Genomic DNA, 23,134 nt, shown 5'->3' with positions numbered 1-23,134 from the left:
TTTCCAGGAGCAGAGAGCATACCTTGGATTGGCAAAGCTACCTGCCAAGCCACCATGCCCAGGAAATCGGCTAAAAAGGTGACACAGCAAAGGTGATAGAGGAGCCACACAGGAGACAGGCAGGGTTGTCTGCTAAACCTGCCCTTCCAAAAACAAAAGCCAGGCCTAAAACAGCCCCCACAACTCGGCAAAGAAGGGAATGAGGTGCGTAAGGGGAGAAAGGGGAAGGGGATGCTGGCAAGCATGAGAACCACCCTGCACAAACCAAGACACCTGCACAGTACAGTCACAGGGAGCGCAGGGCGCTGGGAATGCCAAGTGAATTGTACATTTTCATAGCTCACAGACTCTACTGTTTGAAATATGATTTTTTTAAGTTAATAAAAATGTAGAATTTTACTTGTTTTTTTCAATTATATGTGTGAATGAGCATTTTCAGTTATATGTTTTGCATTTTTACTTCTTCAATCAATATTACCTTTCTACATCCTTGCAGAATTTTACCATAACGTAATGGACTTTTATGCTTAAAATATTGATCATTTTATTATACTTTTCTACAATTAAAATATGTGGATAAATTTAAGATTTCTAAAAATTTCCAATGAACATAAGGTCTCAGTTTTGAAAATTATATTAGATTATTATTATGATTATAAGATTAAAATAGCAAAAGTGTATTCCAATTTTGACCAATAATAACATAAAAAGTAAAATTGTGTTGTAAATGCATCTCTGAATCAGTTTAATGGGTTCCTTTTTTCCAGTGAGTTCATGATTCTCGGAATGCATGTTCCTTTTTGCTAAAATAAGGCAAAGCGGCTGGGCGCAGTGGCTCACGCCTGTAATCCCACCACTTTGGGATGCCAAGGTGGGCAGATCACCTGAGGTCTGGAGTTAGTTTGAGACCAGCCTGACCAACATGGAGAAACCTCGTCTCTACTAAAAATACAAAATTAGCCAGTGGCACATGCCTGTAATCCCAGCTACTCGGGAGGCTGAGGCAGGAGAATCGCTTGAACCCGGTAGGCAGAGGTTGAGGTGAGCTGAGATTGTGCCATTGCACTCCAGCCTGGGCAACAAGAACGAAACTCTGTCTCAAAAAAATAAATAAATAAATAAATAAATAAATAAATAAATAAATAAATAAATAAATAAAAATAAGGCAAAAGGCAAAGCACAGTGCCAAGTCTGTTGCTGTTTCTCTTTGTTACAGATGTAAGAACTGAAAATTCTTGCTCACCTTTTTAAAAATGGAAGTATTGTTACAGAAGTTAATTTAGTACTTGAACGCCTTCTGAGTTATATGCCAAAAAGTTAATGAATAGTCTTTATTTTTTCTTTATCTACCACTTGAAAACTTGAATAGGCTCTATAATTTGGTTGACAGCAGAGACACCCTCCCACTGCATAAGGATATCTTCCCAGGCATTAAAATCAGTCACTGTTTTGACATTGAACTTTCAACATTGAGAATGACCACTTTATTTGGCAGCCATTTATTTGGGTGAGAGGGAGCCTTTCTTTTTTAATTTGCAAGAAGAGTGCTTATAAAGGTGAATGTGGGAAAGATAAATTCCATGATCCCAGGTGCGCTCTCAGGTAGAGCAATTTTAGGAATAAGGATATTTAAATTGAACTTCTGGAGATTACCACAAGACTACCTGTTTCCAAGTGAATTCCTTAGAAAACTTCAAGTAACCTAGCTGTACTCAGCCCTCATTTTAAAGATGATTGAGTGGTCTAAACACCCTTCACTTATTCGCCTAAGCCGGATCATGAATCCTTTCTCCATAACTTCTTATTTTTTCTCCTTAATATCTTTGCAATGTGTTCACTTCCTGTATGCACATATTGTTTCAGATACCCTTGTTGCACAAGTAGATTACTATGACTCCTAACCTTCCCATTTTCATTTTCTTTTCTTTTTTTTTAAAGACAGGCTCTCGCTCTGTCACCAAGGCTGTGCAGTGGTGCATTCACAGCTCACCGCAGCAGCACAATCACAGCTCACTGCAGCCTGTACCCCCTGTCAGGCTCAAGCAATTCTCCCACCCCAGCCTCCTGAGCAGCGGGGAATACAGGCACATGTCACCATGCCTGAATAACTTAAAAACATTTTTTTTTTTTTTTGTAGAGATGAGGTCTCACTATGTTGCCCAGGCTGGACTCAAATTCCTGGACTCAAGCAATCCTCCCGCCTTGGTCTCCAAAAGTTCTGGGATTACAGGAACCATCCTATTTTCTAAACAAACTTTGACATTGCTGCCTCAATACTATTCTTAAAATAGAAATTTGATTCATGACACTTTCCTGTCCAAAATCCTTCAGGGGGCTCCCTTATGGGTTTCAGGAGAAACTATAGAATCTTCAGCAGTTTACAGAGAGCCCTTCACAATTTGACCCCCTGCTTACCTCCCAAATTCATGTCTTTCCTCTACCGCTACTGCCAGCCCTTTTCCTACTTGCCACATACAAACACCCAGGAACCCTGTGTACTAGTCACACCCAAACATTTGCAGCCTGTTAATTCTTATATTCCTAGAACTTCTCACAGGCTCTTTCCTCGGCATAGAACACTCTCCCCAAAACTTGTAGTATGGCTTTCTCCACTTTAGGAGTGAGATTTGATGTCACTTTTTCCAATAAGCATTTCTTGAACTTACTAACATAGGACTATGTGCCGTTTCTCTCTACTTCTCAGAGAAATAGCACCCCTTGGCTAGCACTATCTATATGGACTCATTTAGCACTCTGTACATATGATTTTCACATGGTACTTTAATACCTGAGTATTGACCAGCCTTTCCTTTTAGACTGTGAACTCTTGGAGCTAGGTCATGTCTTACTCCCTTCATATCTGTGATCTTGAGCACAAACTTGGCACATAGTAGATGCTCGTCAAATGTTTGCTGAATGACTGAATCACTTTATCAGCCACAAATACTACAGAAATGTGGGTTTGTCCAATCATCTCTATTTTGGTGTAAATTAACTGTTCCTCATGAATACAAATGCAGGGCCCTCTCCTCCTCCCTAAAACTACCTATTGCTGTTGTTTCCTCTGAATGCCATTCCACTTGGTCCTCATATGCCTCTGATATGCAGACTCTAGTAAGTTCCCACACTATTGGGCCTGCTATTCATCCAAGAATATGGCTGGCAAGCATATGAACCACATTTTTCCTCACTAATTTTCAGGGTTATTTAAAAATGTCTTTGAAAGCTTTTTGTCCCTGTGTTCAATTTTAAGTTTTATTCTACTTGATACGATGGAATATAATAAAGGGCAGATTTTTTTTAAGGAATAGATGAATAGAACAATGTCCTTATTTATGTTTTGGAAGAAATAGTCAAGTGTCCAACTAACTCTAACCAAAGTGTTGTGATTCTTGTACAAAATGCTGTGGACATGTAGAAGAGAAGCCTTACTGTAATAGTATAACAGGCATGAATACTGTAGTGGGTCATATTTGAGAAAATAACTACAAATCAAATCTGTTCATTTCTGATTGATATCTTAAAAAAGGACATTATATTCTGTTTTTTTATCCTCAACTATTGTTTTGTGTTAAATAAAACATATATCTTCATCCTCTTATGAGGAAAAATATATTAAAATTAAAAGTTGTAGATGCACACAAAAAATCATACGGCTGCAAATCAGTGAAAGCAAGTATTCTAATTATTGACTGATTAAAGATAGGCATTGAATCATATTATTCTGTTTATCCCCTCAATAGAAGTTTCATGAGGGCAGAGCCTTTATCATGCTTACTGTTATATCCCCAATATTTACAAAAGTGCTAGGATACAATATAATCGGGAATAAATATATTTTTAATGAATGTATAAATGAATACCATAGATAGTGCTAGCAAAGAGCTGCTACTTTTTCAATTCAAATGAATTTGTAATTGTTTTCTTTAATAGATGGAAATACTGATGAGTGCTTTGCTATAAATGAGATGTCAGGAGAACTCTCAACCACTCGTGCTTTGGACCGGGAGCAAATCAGCAATTTTACCCTTGCCATTCTGTGCTCTGACCTGGGAGATCCACCTAGGAGCTCTGTAATACACCTGCAAGTTAGAGTTTTGGATGCCAATGACCACAGTCCTTCTTTTCCCACACTTTATTACCAGTCCTCTGTGAGAGAAGATGCTGAAGTGGGAACAGTGGTTCTCGTGCTTTCAGCTGTGGACAAGGATGAAGGCCTGAATGGGCAAACTGAGTATTTTCTGACTGATGAGGCTTCTGGTGCATTCACCATTGATCCTATGTCAGGCACATTGAAAACCAGCAACACCCTCGACCGTGAAGCCAGATCTCAGCATACATTTAGTGCTGTGGCCAGAGACTGTAGCATCCAGGGTTCACGAAGCACCACTGTAATTATAAAAGTATATGTCACTGATGTTAATGACAATGATCCAGTTTTGGAACAGAACCCTTTTGATGTGTTTCTTTTCCCCCAGTCGCCTACAAACCAGACAACTGTCATTGTGAGAGCTGATGACCTGGACTTGGGGCCCAATGGAACTGTGGTTTTTAGTTTCGCAGAGACCCAGTCAATGTTTTCTATTGATAAATACACAGGAGAAATTCAATTTCAGCAAAATCCATCTTCAGAATACTTCCCTATCTGGCTGCAGTTAAAAGTTACAGACCAGGGCATTCCAGCCAGGACAACCACAGGTCTCTTGGTCATTCACATGGAAGGAGAAGATGTAAAGATTTCCTTCAGCCACCACCTGTATAAAGGGCTCGTGACTGAAAATTGTGAGGCAGGTGAGTGTCCCTTCAAGTTTTTCATATATTGTACCTGTTTTGACAAAATGCTTAAGAGTACCGATTATACTACAAGAGTGCCATTGCGCATTCAGTTACACATTTTTTAGTTCAGTGCCTGTTCTTGATATTGGAATAAACATGGTTAAGTGGAACCTGGTCTGAGATGAAATGACAGGGCAGAAGACAGTCAGGACCAAATTCCTTCTGACCTCTAAAGGAGGGCCCTCCCATTAAAGATTCAGTTAGAAAAGCTAATGAATAAGTGGATAGGGAGCCTTCAATCTGATATTCTTACTGTGTTTTCCTGACCTCTTGTCAGAGTTGTTCTTAGTTCCCTTATGTTTGGAATTACTTAATTAAATTTAGCTTTTATCTTTTTAATAGAACTTACTCTGAAAATTCCTTTATTAAATATTACACATAAAAAAGGCTATAGATACTTCTGGAAATAATATAAGCATGTGGTATCCATAAATATCCAGGTAGGTGTACATGTCAAGACATCTGAAGCAATAGGTTGGGACCTCTCTTTGAAGAGCAAATATAACGTGTGAAGGGCATAAGTCTAAATTGAGAGGCGAACTAAAAGTTGCAGGTGTAACAGGAAAGAGGCAAAAGGAAAGGATGACAGTTAAGGAGGCTGTTGAAGCTGACTAGATGTAATTAATCTACACCTGGGTCAGCAGGGTTTCTTGGGCCCCTGTGAAAAATAATGACAACATCATAAAATATTGATTGACATTTCAAGCTGGCTGATGCTTTGCTTGGAACATGAACTCATTACAAACTGCCAGATCATATTTTAGACACCAGAAGATTATTTTTCCTCATTTGTTAGTTTTTTGCTTTCAAATTCCCAAATTCTAGTGGTTTTTAAAGATTGTAAATCCACCTACCAGTGTTGGAATAGCCTTGATATAAATTATTTAATAACATTTTATAGCTGCCAGCGTTATTTTCTCCCCAAATACGCCTGCAATTTTAACCTTTATTTTCAAATGAAAAATAGATGCCTATCGGAAGCTTAAGTTTTCTGTGGGCCACTCACACATTTGATCTATGAGTAGGCACCACTTGTCATCCTGAGTGAATTATTTTTGGTATTATCATACATTTTCATCACTCCAAACTGCTTTTAACATTTTCTTATTCTTTTAAGAAAACAAAAAATTAAAAGTTAAAACAAATAACTCCAGTGTATTGTTATTTGTTTAACATTTCTTTGTTGGAAAGCCTACAGGTTCAGCTTTTGATTAACATTGCATTCATCTATTAACATTATTAAACTTAACATCTCAATTGTTTAAAATAATGTATAGTTTCTATTTTGAAATCAGTCTTTTGGTTGGTAAAATTTCTTTAAGAGTCAGTCATTAAATGTTCACTTAATCGTAGGAAGAGGCACTCAGAATTTCTGGTAAGACACAGGCTGGCCCCACAGCAGTGTGACAAGAAAAGTTAACCAAGTGACTCCCGACTCTTTACTGTGAATGCCACGCCTCCTGACTACCCCTCCACCCCCTGCATTTCCAAGCCAGATTAGAGAAAACGTAACTGTTCTGAATCTCTTTAAAAGTTAAGGATAAACCACTTGGTTGCCCACGATGTTTAACTCAACTAAACAATTTAAATGAATCTCCTAGAAACCAGCTTTTATTTCTTCGGTTTCATTTCCGGTGCTTTGATTGTCATGATAAGAATGAATCAGCAATCATAGTCCATGATGTGGACTATTCACAACTTCATGCATTTCATTGACTTGCCAGGAGGGGAGAAATTGAAATTATGAATGATATTGATACCCCGATTAAAAGTAAATACTCAGACTTTGAAAATGAAATAAAATTAAAACCTGATGACACATGGGAGGACTCTCACTAGTGAAATGTATTTACTATTGTACAATACATAAATTAGATCTTGATGTTTTGAAGGAAAAACCCTTCTTCCAGCCCTTTGGCAGTTGATCTGTTGAATTCAGGCTCCACTCTTGGTAAGGCTGGGCACATGTGTGTTAGAGTGTGAAACTCGTGACACCAGTTAATGTAGTTGAGTGGGTCGGCCTCTGTGATGGCTTTACTGGGCATATTCTCTTTGATGACTTCCTCACAGGGATACTGTAAAGATTAAGTTTTAAGAGGATACTAGTCATTGCTTTCTTTGGTTGTTATTTTTGTTATCTTCCTGTCCCAAATCTATGAATTTCATAAAGTTACTTGGGTATAAATTCTCACCAGAGCAACAAGTTGTTACATAACAATTATATTACAACAATGAACTAGTGGTTGTTAGGGGCCTACGGTATGTCTTTTTTTGTCTTCAAACCAGATAAGAATGATACTTTCCAAGGCGATGAATTTCTCCATAAACACAGTGTTATTCTCAGCTTTGGAATGTATGAATGTTTCCACATATGAATTCCTATGATAATGAAAGAGGGAAGCACATATTATCTGTCATTGCTATTTTGTTATTTAGGGACTGTCTCATATTTTATTCTAAATTCATTGGAATGAGCATTATCTAACTAGGCATCTAAAATGGTATGGAATTTAATCATTTGACTTATGACTCCAAGTTAGCTATAGGGAAGGAAGATAGAGAAATGCCTTATTCTCAGAAGAAGGTACGTACTTCACAAAGCAGTTTTTATCTTCGCAAATTCACCCAAGTCCCACATCTGGCCCTCAGCCATACAGGCACAAGACATCATTTGATTAACTCACCAAGGATTTCCTTTCCCCAGGGGTGGGAATTTATTCACCAATATGAAAGAGACTGATATATACACCAGGACAGTTTTGTTATTTATTTGGTGAGCTGTGATTGTTATGTGGATTACAGTAGTCATATTGGAATGACCAGTTTTCTCTTTCTAGGAATAAAAGACACAAGAAGCCAAGTTGTAAACAGAAAGTTGCTTGCTAATCCTCAACAATTAGGAGTAGGATGTCATTCAAGTGTTGAGTGTCATCATCCTACATTACTCTTTCCTCAGGCAGAGCTTACCCAGCCCTGCCAAGTCAGATTTTATGATGCCTTCATTGACTGTCTGGTCTTCCATTACTCACCAATTTCCTTTTGATTTACACATTCCCTGTTGGTGTTTTAACACCTCTGTCAAGGCTCGGCCCTGGAAGCCACTTATGATTTTTTATGATGATTTTGCATAACTCTGTTCTGAACTGTTGTGCTTTGTTTATAAATGTAAAGGGTTAATATTTTGGAACTATATTAATACTCTTCTGTTGCCTATCTGTAGATAAGACCTTCCGCCTATTCTACAAAACACATCCATTTGCTGTGGATAGCATTAGGATTATTATAGCAGGAGTAAAAAGAGAGGATATTCTGCCTTTGATAAACAAAATACTGAGTGGGGCTCATAAAAAATATTAGATCAAGCATCAAGAAATCAACTAATTTTGTGTGCATATCAGCTGTACTGTTTAAAACTGTAACTCTGCTTCATACATCTTTAACTATTGAAGGACACTCATCAATATTCCTGAGGATACCCCTCACAGTTTTTCTCCTTCCCCAACCTACTTCCTATTATATGTTGACTATATATTTGATATATTATATACAATATTCAATTTTAAAGGGCCTTGAACATCTATTCATTTAGTCTCTTAAAAGGTGGTTTTGATGATCAAATGAGCACTTCGTAATCTCTAAAGCATTTCACCATCATGATTACCAGTAGTTATAAGTCTAAGATATGAAGATGAAAGTGCAGCCAGACCCTGTGGATAGCAGAGCTAGAGGATGTTTGCTCCTAGTGGGTATTCCCCAAATGTTTGTTGATATCATTTTACCATTTAACCATTACTTCTAAGATAACAAAAGGCATATATATGCACAAGTGAGGAAAAAAAAAACTCATGGGGTAAGAGGGAAGGGTCGGGGAGACAGTTGTGCCAGGCAGTGGAAATGTCATGCACAAAGCTTGGGGCCTCCAGAGGGTGTGGTGAGTTGACCCCGCGACCAAGCGTCTCATCTGGAATAGCTGGAGAGCAGCGTGCACAGAGCCTCATGTGCTTTCCAGTGATAATTTGGAAGAGAGAGACATTGATGGCCTTTAAATTATCAAAATCAAACTTGACGTTGTAGAAAGCTCACTTTGGAAGCTGTGTGGAGTGTACCCTGGAGGAAAGAGATGAGTTAGGAGGATACTGTGGTGATTTATGTGATAATGACCCAGGCCTGAAGAAAGCCACAGCAGTGAGGGATGATAAGGAGGAATGTGCTTCTCACGTGTTTCCAAGACAGCCTCAATGAGGCCTGGGGGTTGTTTATACCTGAGGTTCTCAACCAGGACTACACATCGAAATACCAGGGGAGATTTAAAAAGTTCCTAATACCGGCCGGGCGCAGTGGTTCACGCCTGTAATCCCAGCATTTTGGGAGACCGGGGTGGGTGGATTACCAGAGGTCAGGAGTTTGAGACCAGCCTGACCAACATGGAGAAACCCCATCTCTACTAAAAATACAAATAATTAGCCGGGCATGCTGACGCTTGCCTGTAATCCGGGAGAATCGCTTGAACCTGGGAGGCAGAGGTTGCGGTGAGCCAAGATCACGCCATTGCACTCCAGCCTGGGCAACAAGAGCGAAACTGCGTCTCAGAGAAAAAAAAAATTCGAATACCTGGATATCCACCCCTTTCCCGCATCCAGTTAAATGGTAATCGTTGAAGGTAGACCACACATTGTTTATTTGTAGAAGCTCCCATGCGATTCCAATGTGCAGCCAAAGGTGAAGGAAGAGGGAGGGCTGAGAAGAAAATCTAAAGTAACATCAGTATTTTATAGGAGTTGATGAAATAATGTATCTAAAAAGGAGATTGAGATGGAGGGCTAGGGTGGTAGTGACAATTCCCAGGAGGATGGTGTTAGAGAAACAAGAAAGTGGCACATTTAAGAAACGGGGCGGTCAACCATATTTAATACAGAGCAGGGGCTAGGTAAGATAGAGATGGAAAAATGGCTACTGGTTCATTTGGGGGCCTGTCCCAAAAGCAGAAGTAAGTGAGGTAGTGGGCTGCCACCTGCTGGGAGTGGGGCTACAGCTCACTGAGTCCCTGGGCTTGGTTGAGTTGGGAACAGCATTACCTGAGATGTTCTGGGGATGCCATCTTGGTATCAGGAGGTATGAACATGGGAGAAAGGAAGGCATGTCTGAAATAACAAGTCCATGTGTTAAATATAGAGGATAAGACAATAAAGGAATGGCACTAAAAGCAAAATAAGGTGCTTGGAGAGTCTAGAGAGGAAGTTCTGAGGAGTAAGTTTGCTCTGTTGAAGTAGTTTAGGATTTGGGCCAAGAATAGATACCAGCAGCCCAGGCTTTCTAATGTGAATTCTGGAGTCAGCTGTGGCTTCTTATAGGAATTCTTCATAGCTAAATGGAACAACTTGGGAGGGAATTGGGATTTTGGGAGTGGACTAATTCCATAGAGATTTATTTTAAAAGCCAGAATACAGTGAAGTGCAGAGTGAAAAAGTGAAATCAGTCCCTGAAATCAGACAAAGACATCAGTTTATTTTTCACAAGCTTTTCCTATGAAGGGAAAGAAAGGAAAGTGGCAATAGCTTGAAGAACCCTGAAGAATCAGAGGGTTATTTTGTTATGTTTCTGAAAGCAGAAACAGGTTTGGGTATTTGTGATTTATAGCACTGGAAAATTTACAAGAAACTTTCGTTATTTTTTATTATAGAAAATTTGTTTTTTTACATTTCAAAAAATTTTAATTTTTAATTTATGCAGGTATGTAGTAGGTATATATATTTATGGGGTATGTGAAATATTTTGATACAGGCATGCAATGTGTAATAATCACATCAGGCTAAATGGAGTATCCATCTCCTCAAGCTTGTATACTTTGTGTTGCAAACAATCCAGTTATACTCTTAGCTAATTTTACATGTACAATAAATTATTGTTGACGGTAGGAACCCTGTTGTGCTATCAAATACTAGACCTTATTCATTCTATCTGACTATATTTTTGTACCCATTAACCATTCCCACTTCCCCTCTAACCTCCCACTACCCTTCCCAGCTTCTGGTAACCATCCTTCTTTGTATTTCTATGAGTTCAATTATTGTAATTTTTAGCCCCTACAAATAAGTGAGAACATGTGAAGTTTTTCTGTCAGTGCCTGGCTTATTTCACTTAACATAATGACCTCCAGTTCCATCCATGTTGTTGCAGATGACTGGGTCTCATTCTTTTTTTATGGCCGGATGCTACTCTATTGTGTATATGTACCACATTTTCTTTATCCGTTCAGCTGTTGATGGACACTTAAGTTGCTTCCAAATCTTGGCTATTGTGAACAGTGCTGCAATAAACATAGAAGTGCAGATATCTTCAATGTACTGATTTTCTCTCTTTTAAGTATATAACCTAACGGTGCAATTGCTGGATCATATGATAGCTCTATTTTTAGGTTTTTGAGGTACCTTCACACTGTTATTTATTTATAGTGGTTGAGCTAATTTACATTCCCACCAACCGCGTATAAGGATTCCCCTTTCTCAACATCCTCACTAGCATTTTTTTTTCCTGTCTTTTGGATATAAGCCATTTTAAATGAGGTGAGATGATATCTCACTGTAGTTTTTTGATTTGCATTTCTCTGATAATCAATGGTGTTGAGCACCTTTTCTTATACCTGTTTGCCATTTGTATGTATTCTATTGAGAGATGTCTATTTGGGTGTTTTGCCCATTTTTTAATCGGATTATTAGATTTTCTTCCAAAAAGTTATTTGAGCTTCTTACACATTCTGGTTATGAATCCCTTGTCAGATAGATAGTTTGCAAGTATTTTCTCCCTTCAGTGGGTTGTCGCTTCACTTTTCTGATTCTTTCCTTTGCAATGCAGAAGCTTTTTAACTTGATATGATCTCATTTTTCTGTCTTTGCTTTGGTTGCCTGTGTTTGTGGGGCACTACTCAAGAAATCTACTCCCACTCCAATTTCCTAGAGCGTTTCCCCAATGTTTTCTTTTAGCAGTTTTATAGTTTGAGGTCTTAAGTTTAAATCTTTAATCCATTTTGATTTAATTTTTGTATGTGGTGAGAGGTAGGGGTCTAGTTTTATTCTTTTGCACATGGATATACAGTTTTTCCAGCACCATTTGTTGAAGAGACTGTTCTTTCTCCAGTATATGTTCTTGGCAACTTTGTGAAAAATGAGTTCACTGTAGATGTCTGGATTTGTTTCTGGGTTCTCTATTCTGTTTCATTGGTTTATATGTTTGTTTTTATGCCAGAACCATGCTGTTTTGTTACTATAGTTTTGTAGTATAATTTGAAGCCAGGTAATGTGATTCCCTTTGTTTTGTTCTTTTTGCTCAGGATAGCTTTGACTATGATGGGTCTTTTATGATTTCATATAAATTTTAGATTTTTTCTATTTCTATGAAGAACGTCATTGGTATTTTAGTAGGGATTGCATTGAATCTTTAGGTTGCTTTTGATAGTATGGACATTTTAAAAATAGTGATTCTTCAATCCATGAACATGGAATATCTTTTCCTTTTTTGTGAAGCCTCCTCAATTTTTTTCATCAATCTTTTATACTTTTCATTGCAGAAGTCTTTCACTGCTTTGGTTAAGTTAATTCCTAGGTATTTTATTTTATTTGTAGCTATTGTAAATGAGATTACTTTCTCGTTTCTTTTTCATATTGTTTGCTGCTTGCATGGCAATATGCCGTGAATTTTTGTAGGTTGATTTTGTATTCTGCAACTTCACTGAATTTGTTTATCAGTTCTGATAGTTTTTTGGAGGAGTCTTTAGGTTTTTCCAAATATAAGATCATATCATCTGCAAACAAGAATAATTTGACTTTTTCCTTTCCAATTTGGATGTCCTTTATTTCTTTCTCTTGTCTAATTGCTCTGTTTTGCTGAGGTATGTTTCTTCTATACCCAGTTTGTTGAAGGTGTTTATCATGAAGGGATGTTGAATTTCATCAAATGCTTTTTCAGCATGAATTGAAATAATCATATGGTCCTTTATTTTGTTGACATGATGTATCACATCCATTGGTTTATGTAAGTTGAACCATCCTTGCATCCCTGGGATGAATCCCACTTGGTCATGATGAATGATCTTTTTAATGTGTTGTTGAATTGGTTTGCTAGTATTTTGTTGAGGATTTTTGCATCAGTGTTCATCAGAGATATGGCCTTTACTTTTCTCTTTTTTTGATGTCTCTTAGTCTCATTTTGGTACGAAGATAATAATGACCTGGTAGAATGAGTTTGGTAGTATTCTCTCTTGCTTTATTTTTTGGAATACTTTGAGTGTGATAGGTGTTAGTTCTTCTGTAAATGTTTGGTAAAATTCAGCAGTAAAGTCATCAGGTCCTGGGATTTTCTTTGCTGGGAGACTTTTTATTACAGCTTTGATCTCATTACATATTATTGGTCTGTTCAGGCTTTGGATTTCTTTATAGTTCAATATTGGTAGGTTATATGTGTCTATGAATTTATCCATTTATTCTATGTTTTCTAATTTATTGGTGTATAATTGTTCATAGTAGCCACTAATGATCCTTTAAATTTATGTAGTATCTGTCGGAATGCCTTCTTTTTCACCTCTGATTTTATTTATTTAGGTCTTCTCCCTTTTCTTCTGAGTCTGGCTAAAGGTTTGTTGATTTTGTTTATCTTTTCACAAAGCCAATTTTTTGTTTCATTGATCTTTGTATTTTTTCTTCATTTAAGTTTCATTTATTTCTGTTCAGATCTTTGTCATTTCTTTTCTGCTACCAATGTTGAGTTTGTTTTTCTCTTGCTTTTTTAATTCTTTAAGATGCATTGTTAGATTATTTGACATTTTTCTACTTTTTTGATGTAGGCACTTACAGCTATAAACTTTACTCTTTGTACTGCTTTTGCTGGATCCCATAGGATTTGGTATTTTGTCTTTCCATTATCATTTGTTTCAAGAAATGTTTAAATTTTCTTTTAAATTTTTCCATTGAATCATTGGTCATTCAGGAGCATATTGTTTAATTTTCATGTGTTTGTATAATTTCCAAAATACTGTTTGTTATTGATTTCTGGTTTTATTCCTTTGCAGTCAGAGAAGATACTTTATATAATTTTAATTATTGTCAATATTTTGTCAAGACTTGTTTTGCAGCCTAACATATGGTCTGTCCTTGAGAATGATCCATGTGCTGAGGAGAAGAATGTGTATTCTCCATCCATTTCATTGGATGAAATGTTCTGTAAATATCTATTGGGTCCATTTGATCTATGGTGCCTATTAAGTCCAATATTTCCTTGTTGATTGTCTGTCTGGATAATATATCCAATGCTGAATGTGGAGTGTTGAAGTCTTCAGCTATTATTGAACTGGGGTCAATCTCTCTTTAGGTCTAATAATATTTTCCTTATATATCTGGGTCCTCCAGTGGTGGGTGCATATATATTTACAAACATTATATCCTTTTGCTGAATTGATTCCTTTATCATTGCATAATGACCTTCCTTGTCTATATAGTTTTTGTGTTGAAATCTATTGTATATGATATAAATATAGCTACTTTTTCTCTTTTTTGTTTCCATTTGCATGGAGTATCTTTTTCCAGCTCTTTATTTTCAGTCTGTGTGTCTCTTCATAGGTGAGGTGTGTTTCTAGTAGGCAAAAGACCATTGTGTCTTCTTCTTATATCCATTTAACCATACTATGTCTTTTGATTGGGGAGTTTAGTCCAGTTACATTCAGTGTTATTATTGCTAAGTAAGGATTTACTCCTGCCATTTTGTTATTTGTTTTCTGATTGTCTTAGGGTCTTCTCTCCCCTTTTTCTTATCTTCCTGACTTCGTTTTAGTGAAGGTGGTTTTCTCTGGTTGTGTATTTTAATTTCTAGCTTTTTTGTTTTCATTGTATATTTTTTGATTTGAGGTTACCATGCGGCTTGCAAATAATATCTCATAACTTATTATTTTAAACTGATGATAACTTGGCACCGAATGCATAAACAAACAATCAACCAAACAAAGAGAAAACTAATAAAGACTACACTTTAGGCAGGGTGCTGTGGCTCACATCTATAATCCCAGGATGTCAAGAGGCTGAGGCAGGTGGATCACTTGAGGCCAGGAGTTCATGACCAGCCTGGCCAACATGATGAAACCCATCTCTACTTAAAGAAATAGAAAAATTAGCCAGGTATGGTGCACATACCTGTAATTTCAGCTACTTGGAAAGCAGAGGTACAAGTATCACTTGAACCTGGGAGGCGGAGTTTGCAGTGAGCCAAGATCATACCACTGCACTCCAACCTGGGAGACAGAGTAAGGCTCCTTATCAAAAATTTTTAAAGAAGACTATACCTTAACTTTGTTCCCTCACTTTTCAACTTTTTGTTGTTTCTGTTTATATCTTATTGTACTGTCTTGACTATGTCTTGAAAAGTCGTTGTAGTTATTATTTTTGGTTGGTTCATTGTTTAGTCTTTCTACTTAGAACAAGAATAGTTTACACACCACAGTTACAGTGTTATAATATTCTGTGTTTTTCTGTGTACTATTACCAGTGAGTTTTGTACCTTAAGATGATTTCTTATTACTCATTAATGTCCTTTTCTTTCTGATTGAAATACTCCCCATAGGATTTCTTGTAGGACAGGTCTGGTGTTGATGAAATCCCTCAGCTTTTGTTTGTATGGAAAAGTCTTTATTTCTCCTTCATATTTGAATGATATTTTCACTGAGTATGGTATTCTAGGATAAAAGCTTATTTCTTCCAGAACTTTAAATATGTCATGCCACCCTCTCTTTTCCTGTAAGGTTTCCACTGAAAAGTCTACTTCCAGATGTATTGGAGCTCCACTGCATGTTGTTTCTTTTCTTGGGCTGCTTTTAGGATCTTTTCTTTATCCTTGACATTTGGGAGTTTATTAAATGCCTTGGGTCGTCTTCTTTGGGTTAAAACTGCTTGGTGTTCTATAACCTTCTTATACTTATATATTGGTATTTTTCTCTAAGTTTGAGGAGTTCTCTGTTATCATCCCTTTGAATGAACTTTCTACTCTTACCTCTTTCTCTACTTTCCCTTTAAGGCCAATAACTCTTAGATTTGCCCTTTTGAGGCTATTTTCTAGATCTTGTAGATGTGCTTTCTTCTTTTCATCCTTTTTCTTTTGTCTCCTCTGTTTATTTTCAAATAGCCTGCCTTCAAGCTCACTAATTCTTTCTTCTGCTTGATCTGTTCTGTTGCTTAGAGACTGTAATGCATTCTTAAGTATGTCAATTGCATTTTTCAACTCCAGAATTTCTGCTTGAATTTTTTCAATTATTTCAATCTCTTTGTTAAAGTTATCCAATAGGATTCAGAACTCCCTCTCTGTGTTATCTTGAAATTCTTTGAGTTTTTGCAAAACAGCTGTTTTGAATTCTCTGTCTGAAAGGTCACCTATCTCAGTTTCTCCAGGATTTGTCCCTGGTGCCTTATTTAGTTCATTTGGTAAGGTCATGTTTTCCTGGATGGTACTGATGCTTATGGATGTTCTTCAGTGTCTGCATATTGAAGAGTAGGTATTTATTGTAGTCTTTGCCATCTAGGTTGTTTGCACCTCTTCTTCTTGGCAAGACTTTCCAGGTATTCAAAGTGACTTTGGTGTTGTGATCTAAGTTTTTGGTCACTGCAGTCATATCTGCATTAGGGGGTTCCTAATGCAGAGGCACCACCTTGGTGGTCCTGGATATAGCCCAGAAGAATTATCTTGATTACCAGGCAGAGACTCTTGTTCTCTTCTCTTACTTCCTCCCAAACAAATTCTTTTGCTCTGTGCTGAGCTGCCTGAAGCTGTGGAAGGAGTGACCCAAGAACCCCTGTGACCACCACCACTGGGACTGCACTGGGTCATACCTGAAGCCAGTACAGCACTGGGTCCCATCGAAGGCCTATAGTAACCACTGCCTTGCTACCAGCTATGTTCACTCAAGGCCCCAGGGCTCTACAGTGGGTGTTGAAGCCAGCCAAGCTTGTGTCCTTTCCTTCATGGCAGTGAGTTCCCCTGAAGCCTAGGAGTGTACAGAGATGTCATCAGAAAGTCAGGACTGCTGACACATCTACCTGGTGCTCTATTCTACTGCAACTGAGCTGGCACCCAAGCCACAAGACAAAAGTCCTTCCTATTCTTCCCCCCGCTTTTCTACAAGCATAAGAGTCTCTCTCATATGGCCACCACAACTCCAGGCCCATGAGGAATACTGTCTGGCTACTGCTAATGTTCATTCAAGGCCAAAGGAATCTTTAGTCAGCTTGTGATGAATATTGCCAGGCCTGGAACTCTCCCTTCAAGGCAGTAGGCTCCCCTGTGCCTTGGGGCAGTTCAAGAAATGCTGTCCAAGAGCCAAGGCCTGGAATCAATGATCCTAAGAGCCCACTTGGTGCTCTGTCCCACTGTGGCTGAGCTGGTACCTAAACTACAAGACAAAGTCCCCTTTCCCCTTCCCTCTCTTTTTCTCTAGCAGAAGGGATCTCTCCCCATAGCCACCACATCTGGGAATATGCTGGGTCACACATGAAGCCAGCACATCTCTGAGTCTCGCCCAGGGTTCATGGTGAGTACTCCTGGCTACCAAGGAGTACTTCAGGGCCCAAGGGCTCTTTCATTAGCAGGTGGTGAATCTTGTCAGGACTAGGTATTTGCCTTAAAGATAGCAGGTTTCTTTCTGGCCCTGGGTGTGTCTAGAAATGTTGTCTGGGAGCTAGGGCTTGGGATGGGGGCCTCAGCACTCTGCCTAATGCCCTATCATACTGTGGCTGAGCTGGTATCCAAGTTGCAAGACAAAGTCTTCTTTACTCTTCCCTCTCCTCTGCTCAAGTGGAAGGAAAGAGTCTGTCCTGGAGTTATAAGCTGTGCTGCCTGGGGTTAGGGGAGCGGTGGTGAAAGTACTCCCTTGGCCACCCCAATTGGTGTCTCAGTAGGTCATGTGCTCCCGGAAGTCCACTGGCTTCAAGCCCTGCACAATTCCTTATCCAGGAATTGTGGTCCTTGTGGCCTAGACAAACTTTCCAGAGCTCTTTAGCCTGCAGCGGCAAGGCTTGCTGGAATTCAGGTTCCAACTGCTGAGATAGGAGATTCCCCTATCACCAGGGTTTGACTAAATGTTCCCTCCATGGGAGCTGGCTGAGTTCTGCCCAGTGTTGCTGTCTGCTGTGACAGGACAGCACTGAGTTCCAATGCAGAGTCCCACAATCACCATGCTCACCCTCTCCCAAGTGCACAGATTCTCTCTCTTCAGCACATGGCCACTGCCAGGAGATGGGGAAGGTGGGGGTGTATTCAATTCAAGACTGTCCCTACACTCCTCAGTGCCTCTTTTGGTGATATGAAGTAAAAACCAGGTACTGTGATTGCTCACCTGATTTTTGGTTCTTATGAAGGTCCTTTTTTGTGTAGATAATTGTTCAATTTTGTTTCCCTGTTGGGAGGACAATCTGGGGAGACTTCTATTTTGCCATCTTGCTCAACCTCCTTATTAATATTTAAGTCAAAAATAGAATAAAACATTTGGTAGAAATAACAGGATTTTATTTTTGTTTTTAATTGGCATCTATTGTTTGTGGATGTCTGAAGCCTGATTTTAGATTATTTTGAGGATAAAAATGCTGTTTTCATGAAGAGCTGCTGCAACAATCATTGAATTATGGAAATACTGTAGTGTAGTTTTTATTATTTGGCAACTAAAAACATCTTAAAAGGCATTTCTTTAAGTGAAGTGTAACTGTACATTTTGGTAGATACATTTACCTTGTTTTTTGAGATAATTGGAAATGTTCTGGGTTATCTCAAAACCAAAGTTGAGAATTACTCACATAGAAAAATTATGCAACCTTTCTTTCTGAACACATGCAGGCTCTGGATTCTAGCTTGATCTGGAGTTCTGGGAGCTGGAAAGGATAATGAGGATGGCTCCTGAAAATTCAGGGAATCTAAAGTCTGAATGTCAACTTTGGGATGACAGCCCATACAAGAAATGGTTGGGAAGTGAGGGAAAATTGGCAGCACCAGGTCCACAAGCAAGATGTTGACTCTGATCCAACACTGAAGCAGCAGTGAAAATTCTCAAACTCATGTCTTAAATACAGTCTTCTGTAAATCACAAAATTAGAGATATAGTTGGAACATCTAGGGATCATTTTAGCACCTGCCTTTCTCTAAGTTGCTATGTGTGCATTTTTAAATAATTAAGTGCAACAATTTATAATCACTTCTTTGAAAGTTGCCCCATTAAAATCTATAATCCTATTAAAAACCTATTTCAGACTTAATCAATTGTGTTTACTTCTCATTGCATGCATTAACTTTATTTTGGTTTATCTGCACATCTTTTTTTTTGCTTAAACTTATAAAAAAATAAGCAGTTTTCTGGCTTCTCTATTATTTCTTTAGGTGTTCACAAAAGCAAATAAGTTTAAGAATGTATACCATTTTCATTTTAAAGCATGATTTTCACCTATCCACAAATTTTGGAAAATTATTTCTTTTGAGCATACATTTTCCATGCTTTGTCTCACATCAGGAGTGATTTTTTTAAAAAGCGTTAGTAATGGTTCAGCCATTTTTATGATAGGAAGGTGGTAGAAAAAAATCAATGCATTTCTTCTTTTTTTATTGTGTTAAAAACACATAACATAAAATTTACCATCTTGATTATTTCTAAGTCTACGACAGTGTTAACTGTGTGCACATTGTTACACAACAGATCTCTAGATATTTTTCATTTTGTAAAATTCAAATTGTGCCCACCAAGCTATTTTCTTCTGCCCCCTCCACCAACCCTTAGCAAATGCCATTCTACTTTCTGTTTCTAAGAGTCTATTTAAATACTTCATATAAGTGGAATCAGACAGTATTTGTTTTTGTAACTGGCTTATTTCACATAATGTCATTAAGCTTTATCCATTTTGTAGCATATAACAGGATTTTCATTTCCTTCTTTTTAAAGGCCAAATAATATTTCATTGAATGTATATACTACGTTTTGGCTATCCATTCATTCATTGAGGGACATTTAGGTTGCTTTTACGTCTCATTTATTATTTTAAAAAATGCTGCAAGGAACATGAGTATGCTAATATCCCTTTGAGATCCTGTTTTCAATTCTTGGGGATATATATCCTGAAGTGGAATTGCTGGATCATAAAGTAATTCTATTTTTAATTTTTTGAGGAACCTCTGTACTATGTTCCATAGTGGGCTGCACCATTTTACATTCCCAGCAACAGTGCACAAATGTTCCAATTTCTTGACATCCTTGTCAACATTTGTTATTTTCTGTTTTTTTTTTAATTTTTAATATAAAATTAATGCCATCCTAATGGGTATAAGGTAATATCTTGTGGTTTTGATTTTTACTTCCCTGATATTGAATGATATTGACCGTTTGGATATCATCTTTGGAGAAATGTTTGTTCAAGTCCTTTGTTCATTTTTAATCAGGTTATTTGCTTTTGTTCTCTTGTTTATTTGCAAGAGTTATTTATATACTATGGATATTAATCTCTCATCAGATATATGGCTTGCAACTATTTTCTCCTATTATATAAGTTCCCTTTTTAATCTGTTGATTGTTTCCTGTGCTGTGAAAAAGCTTTCAGTTTGATATACTCCTATTTGTCTATTTTTTTGCTTTTGTTGCCTATGCTTTTGGTCTTATATCCAAAGAATGAGTCATTGCTAAATTAAATATCATGAAGCTCTCCTCCTATATTATATTAATTTTGGAGTTTCAGCTCTTACATTTAAGTCTCTAATCCATTCTGAGTGGATCTTTGTAGATTGTATAAGAAAAGGGTCCAACTTCAGTATTTCATATGTGGATATTCAGTTTTCCAAGCACCATTTGTTGAAGACACTATTCATACCCTATTATGTAACCTTGGCACCCTTATTGAAGTTCATCTGATCATATACATATGGGTTTATTTCTAGGCCTTATATTCTGTTCCATTAGTCTATATGTCTGTCTTTATTCCAGTATCATACATTTTGATTGGTGTAGCTTTGTAAACTGTTTCGAAGTCAGTAAGTATGAGGCCTCTAGCTTTGTTTTACTTTCTCAAGATTATTTTGACTATTCAGGGTCCTTTGACATTCCATATTTATTTTAGGGTAGCTTATACTAACTCTACAAAAAATGACATTGAAGATTTGGCGGGGATTGAATTGAATCTGTAGATTCCTTTTGGTACTATGGTCACTTTAACAATATTGTCTTCCACTTCATAAACATGGAATGGTTTCCATTTATTTGTGACTTCTTTGACTTCCATCAGTAATGTTTTGAAATTTTCAACGTATTAACATTTTACCTCATTGATTAAGTTTATTCTTAAGTATTTTATTCTGTTTGATGATGTTGTAAATGGTATTGTTTTTCTAATTTTCTTTTCAGATTGCTTATTGTTACTGGATAGAAACACAACTAATATTTGCATATTGATTTTTGTATCCTGCAACTTTGCTGAATTTGTTTATTAGTTTTTCTTGTGGGATCTTTAGGGTTTTACACACACAGGATTATGTTGTCTGCACAGATAATTTTACTTTGTTTTTCTTTTTAGTTTGCATGCATTTTTTTTCTTCTTCTTCTTTCTCTTGTCTAATTGCTCAGGCTAGGACTTGTATACTGTGTTAAATAGAAGTGGTAATAGTGGGCATTCTGGCTGGGCATACTGGCTCACACCTGTAATCCCAGCACTTTGGGAGGCCGAGGTGGGCAGATCACCTGAGGTCAGGAGTTCAAGACCAGCCTGGCCAACATGGTGAAACATTGTCTCCACAAAAATACAAAAATTAGCCAGGTATGATGGCGGGTGCCTGTAATTCCAACTACTCAGGAGGCTGAGGTGGGAGAATCACTTCAACCTTGGAGGCGGAGGTTGCAGTGAACCGAGATCATGCCATTGCACTCTAGCCTGGGTGACAGAGTAAGACTCCGTCTTAAAAAAAAAAAAAAAAAAAAAAAAAAAAAAAAAAAAAAAAAAAAAGAAGTGAGCATTCTTGTCTTGTTCCTTATCTTAGCATAAATGCTTTTGGTTTTTCACTGTTGAGTGTTGTGTTAGCTGTGGGACTTTTATATATGGCCTTTATTATGTTGAAATAATTTCCTTCTATTCCTAGTTTGTTTTGAGTTTTTACCATGAAAGCATGTTGAATTTTGTTATATGCTTTTTCTGCATCTACTGAGATGATCATGTAATTTTTATTTTTTGTTCTGTTGATGTGGTGTATTGCATTAATTTGTTTTTGTATGTTGAACAATTCTTGCATCCCAGGGACAAACCCCACTTGGTCATGGTGTATAATCCTTTTAATGTGCTGTTGAATTATGCTTGCTAATATTTTATTGATAAATTTTGCATATATATTTATTAGGGAGACTGGTCTGAAGAAAACTTTCTTTCTTTTTAGTATCTTTGTCTGACTTTGGAATGAGAATAATGCTGGCCTCATAATATGAGTTTCAAAGTATTCTCTCCCCTTCAATTTCTTGAAAGAGTTTAAGAAGAATTGACATTAATTCTTTAAATATTTCTTAGAATTCTCCAGTGATGCCATCTGGTCCTGGAGTTTTCTTTGTTGAGAGGTTTTGATTATTGACTCAATCACCTTACTAATTACAGGTTTCTTGAGATTTTCTATTTATTCATGATTCAGTCTTGGTAGGTTATATATTTCCAGAAATTTATCTATTTCATCTAGGTTATCTAATTTTTTGCTGTATAATTGTTCAAATTAGTCTCTTATGATCCCTTTGGATTTCTGTGGCATTGGTTTTAATGTCTCCTCTTTAATTAAAGATTCATTTTTTTCTCTCTCTCTCTTTCTCTGTCTCTGTCTCATTAGTCTACCTAAGGCTTTGCCAATTTTATTAACCTTTTCAAAAAAATAACTTAGTTCCATTGTTTTTTTCTATTGCTTTTCTATAATGTCATTTATTTCTCCTTTAGTATTTATTATTTCCTTCCTTCTACTAACTTCGGGTTAAGTTTGTTCTTTCTCTGGTTCCTTGTGTTGTAATGTTAGATTGTTAATTTGAGATCTTTCTTCTTTTTTAATGTAAGTGTTTACCACTATTAACTTTCCTCTTAGTATTACTATCATTGCATCCCATAATTTTTGGTATGTTTTGTTTCTGTTTTTATCTCAGTATATTTTCTAAATTTTCTTTTGATTTCCTTTTGATGTATCAGTAGTTCAAGAATGTGTTGTTTAATTTCCATGTACTTGAGAATTTACTAGCTTTCCTTTTGCTAATGATTTTGAGTTTCATTCCATTGTGGTTGAATGG

At 37.1% G+C, this 23,134-nt stretch overlaps 1 protein-coding gene across 1 annotated transcript in view; it reads left to right on the top strand.

The window, feature by feature from the left end:
- Window positions 1-23,134, top strand: part of DCHS2 (dachsous cadherin-related 2) — a 271,974-nt gene that overhangs the window by 189,714 nt on the left and 59,126 nt on the right. The window contains exon 13 of the mRNA XM_024928710.4: window positions 3,934-4,791. Coding sequence (XP_024784478.4) covers window positions 3,934-4,791 — 858 coding nt within the window. The remainder of the gene's footprint in view (window positions 1-3,933; window positions 4,792-23,134) is intronic.

Source organism: Pan paniscus, chromosome 3, assembly GCF_029289425.2.
Source record: "Pan paniscus chromosome 3, NHGRI_mPanPan1-v2.0_pri, whole genome shotgun sequence".
Taxonomy (NCBI): Eukaryota; Metazoa; Chordata; class Mammalia; order Primates; family Hominidae; genus Pan; species Pan paniscus.
This window is presented reverse-complemented; position numbering and strand designations above follow the sequence as displayed.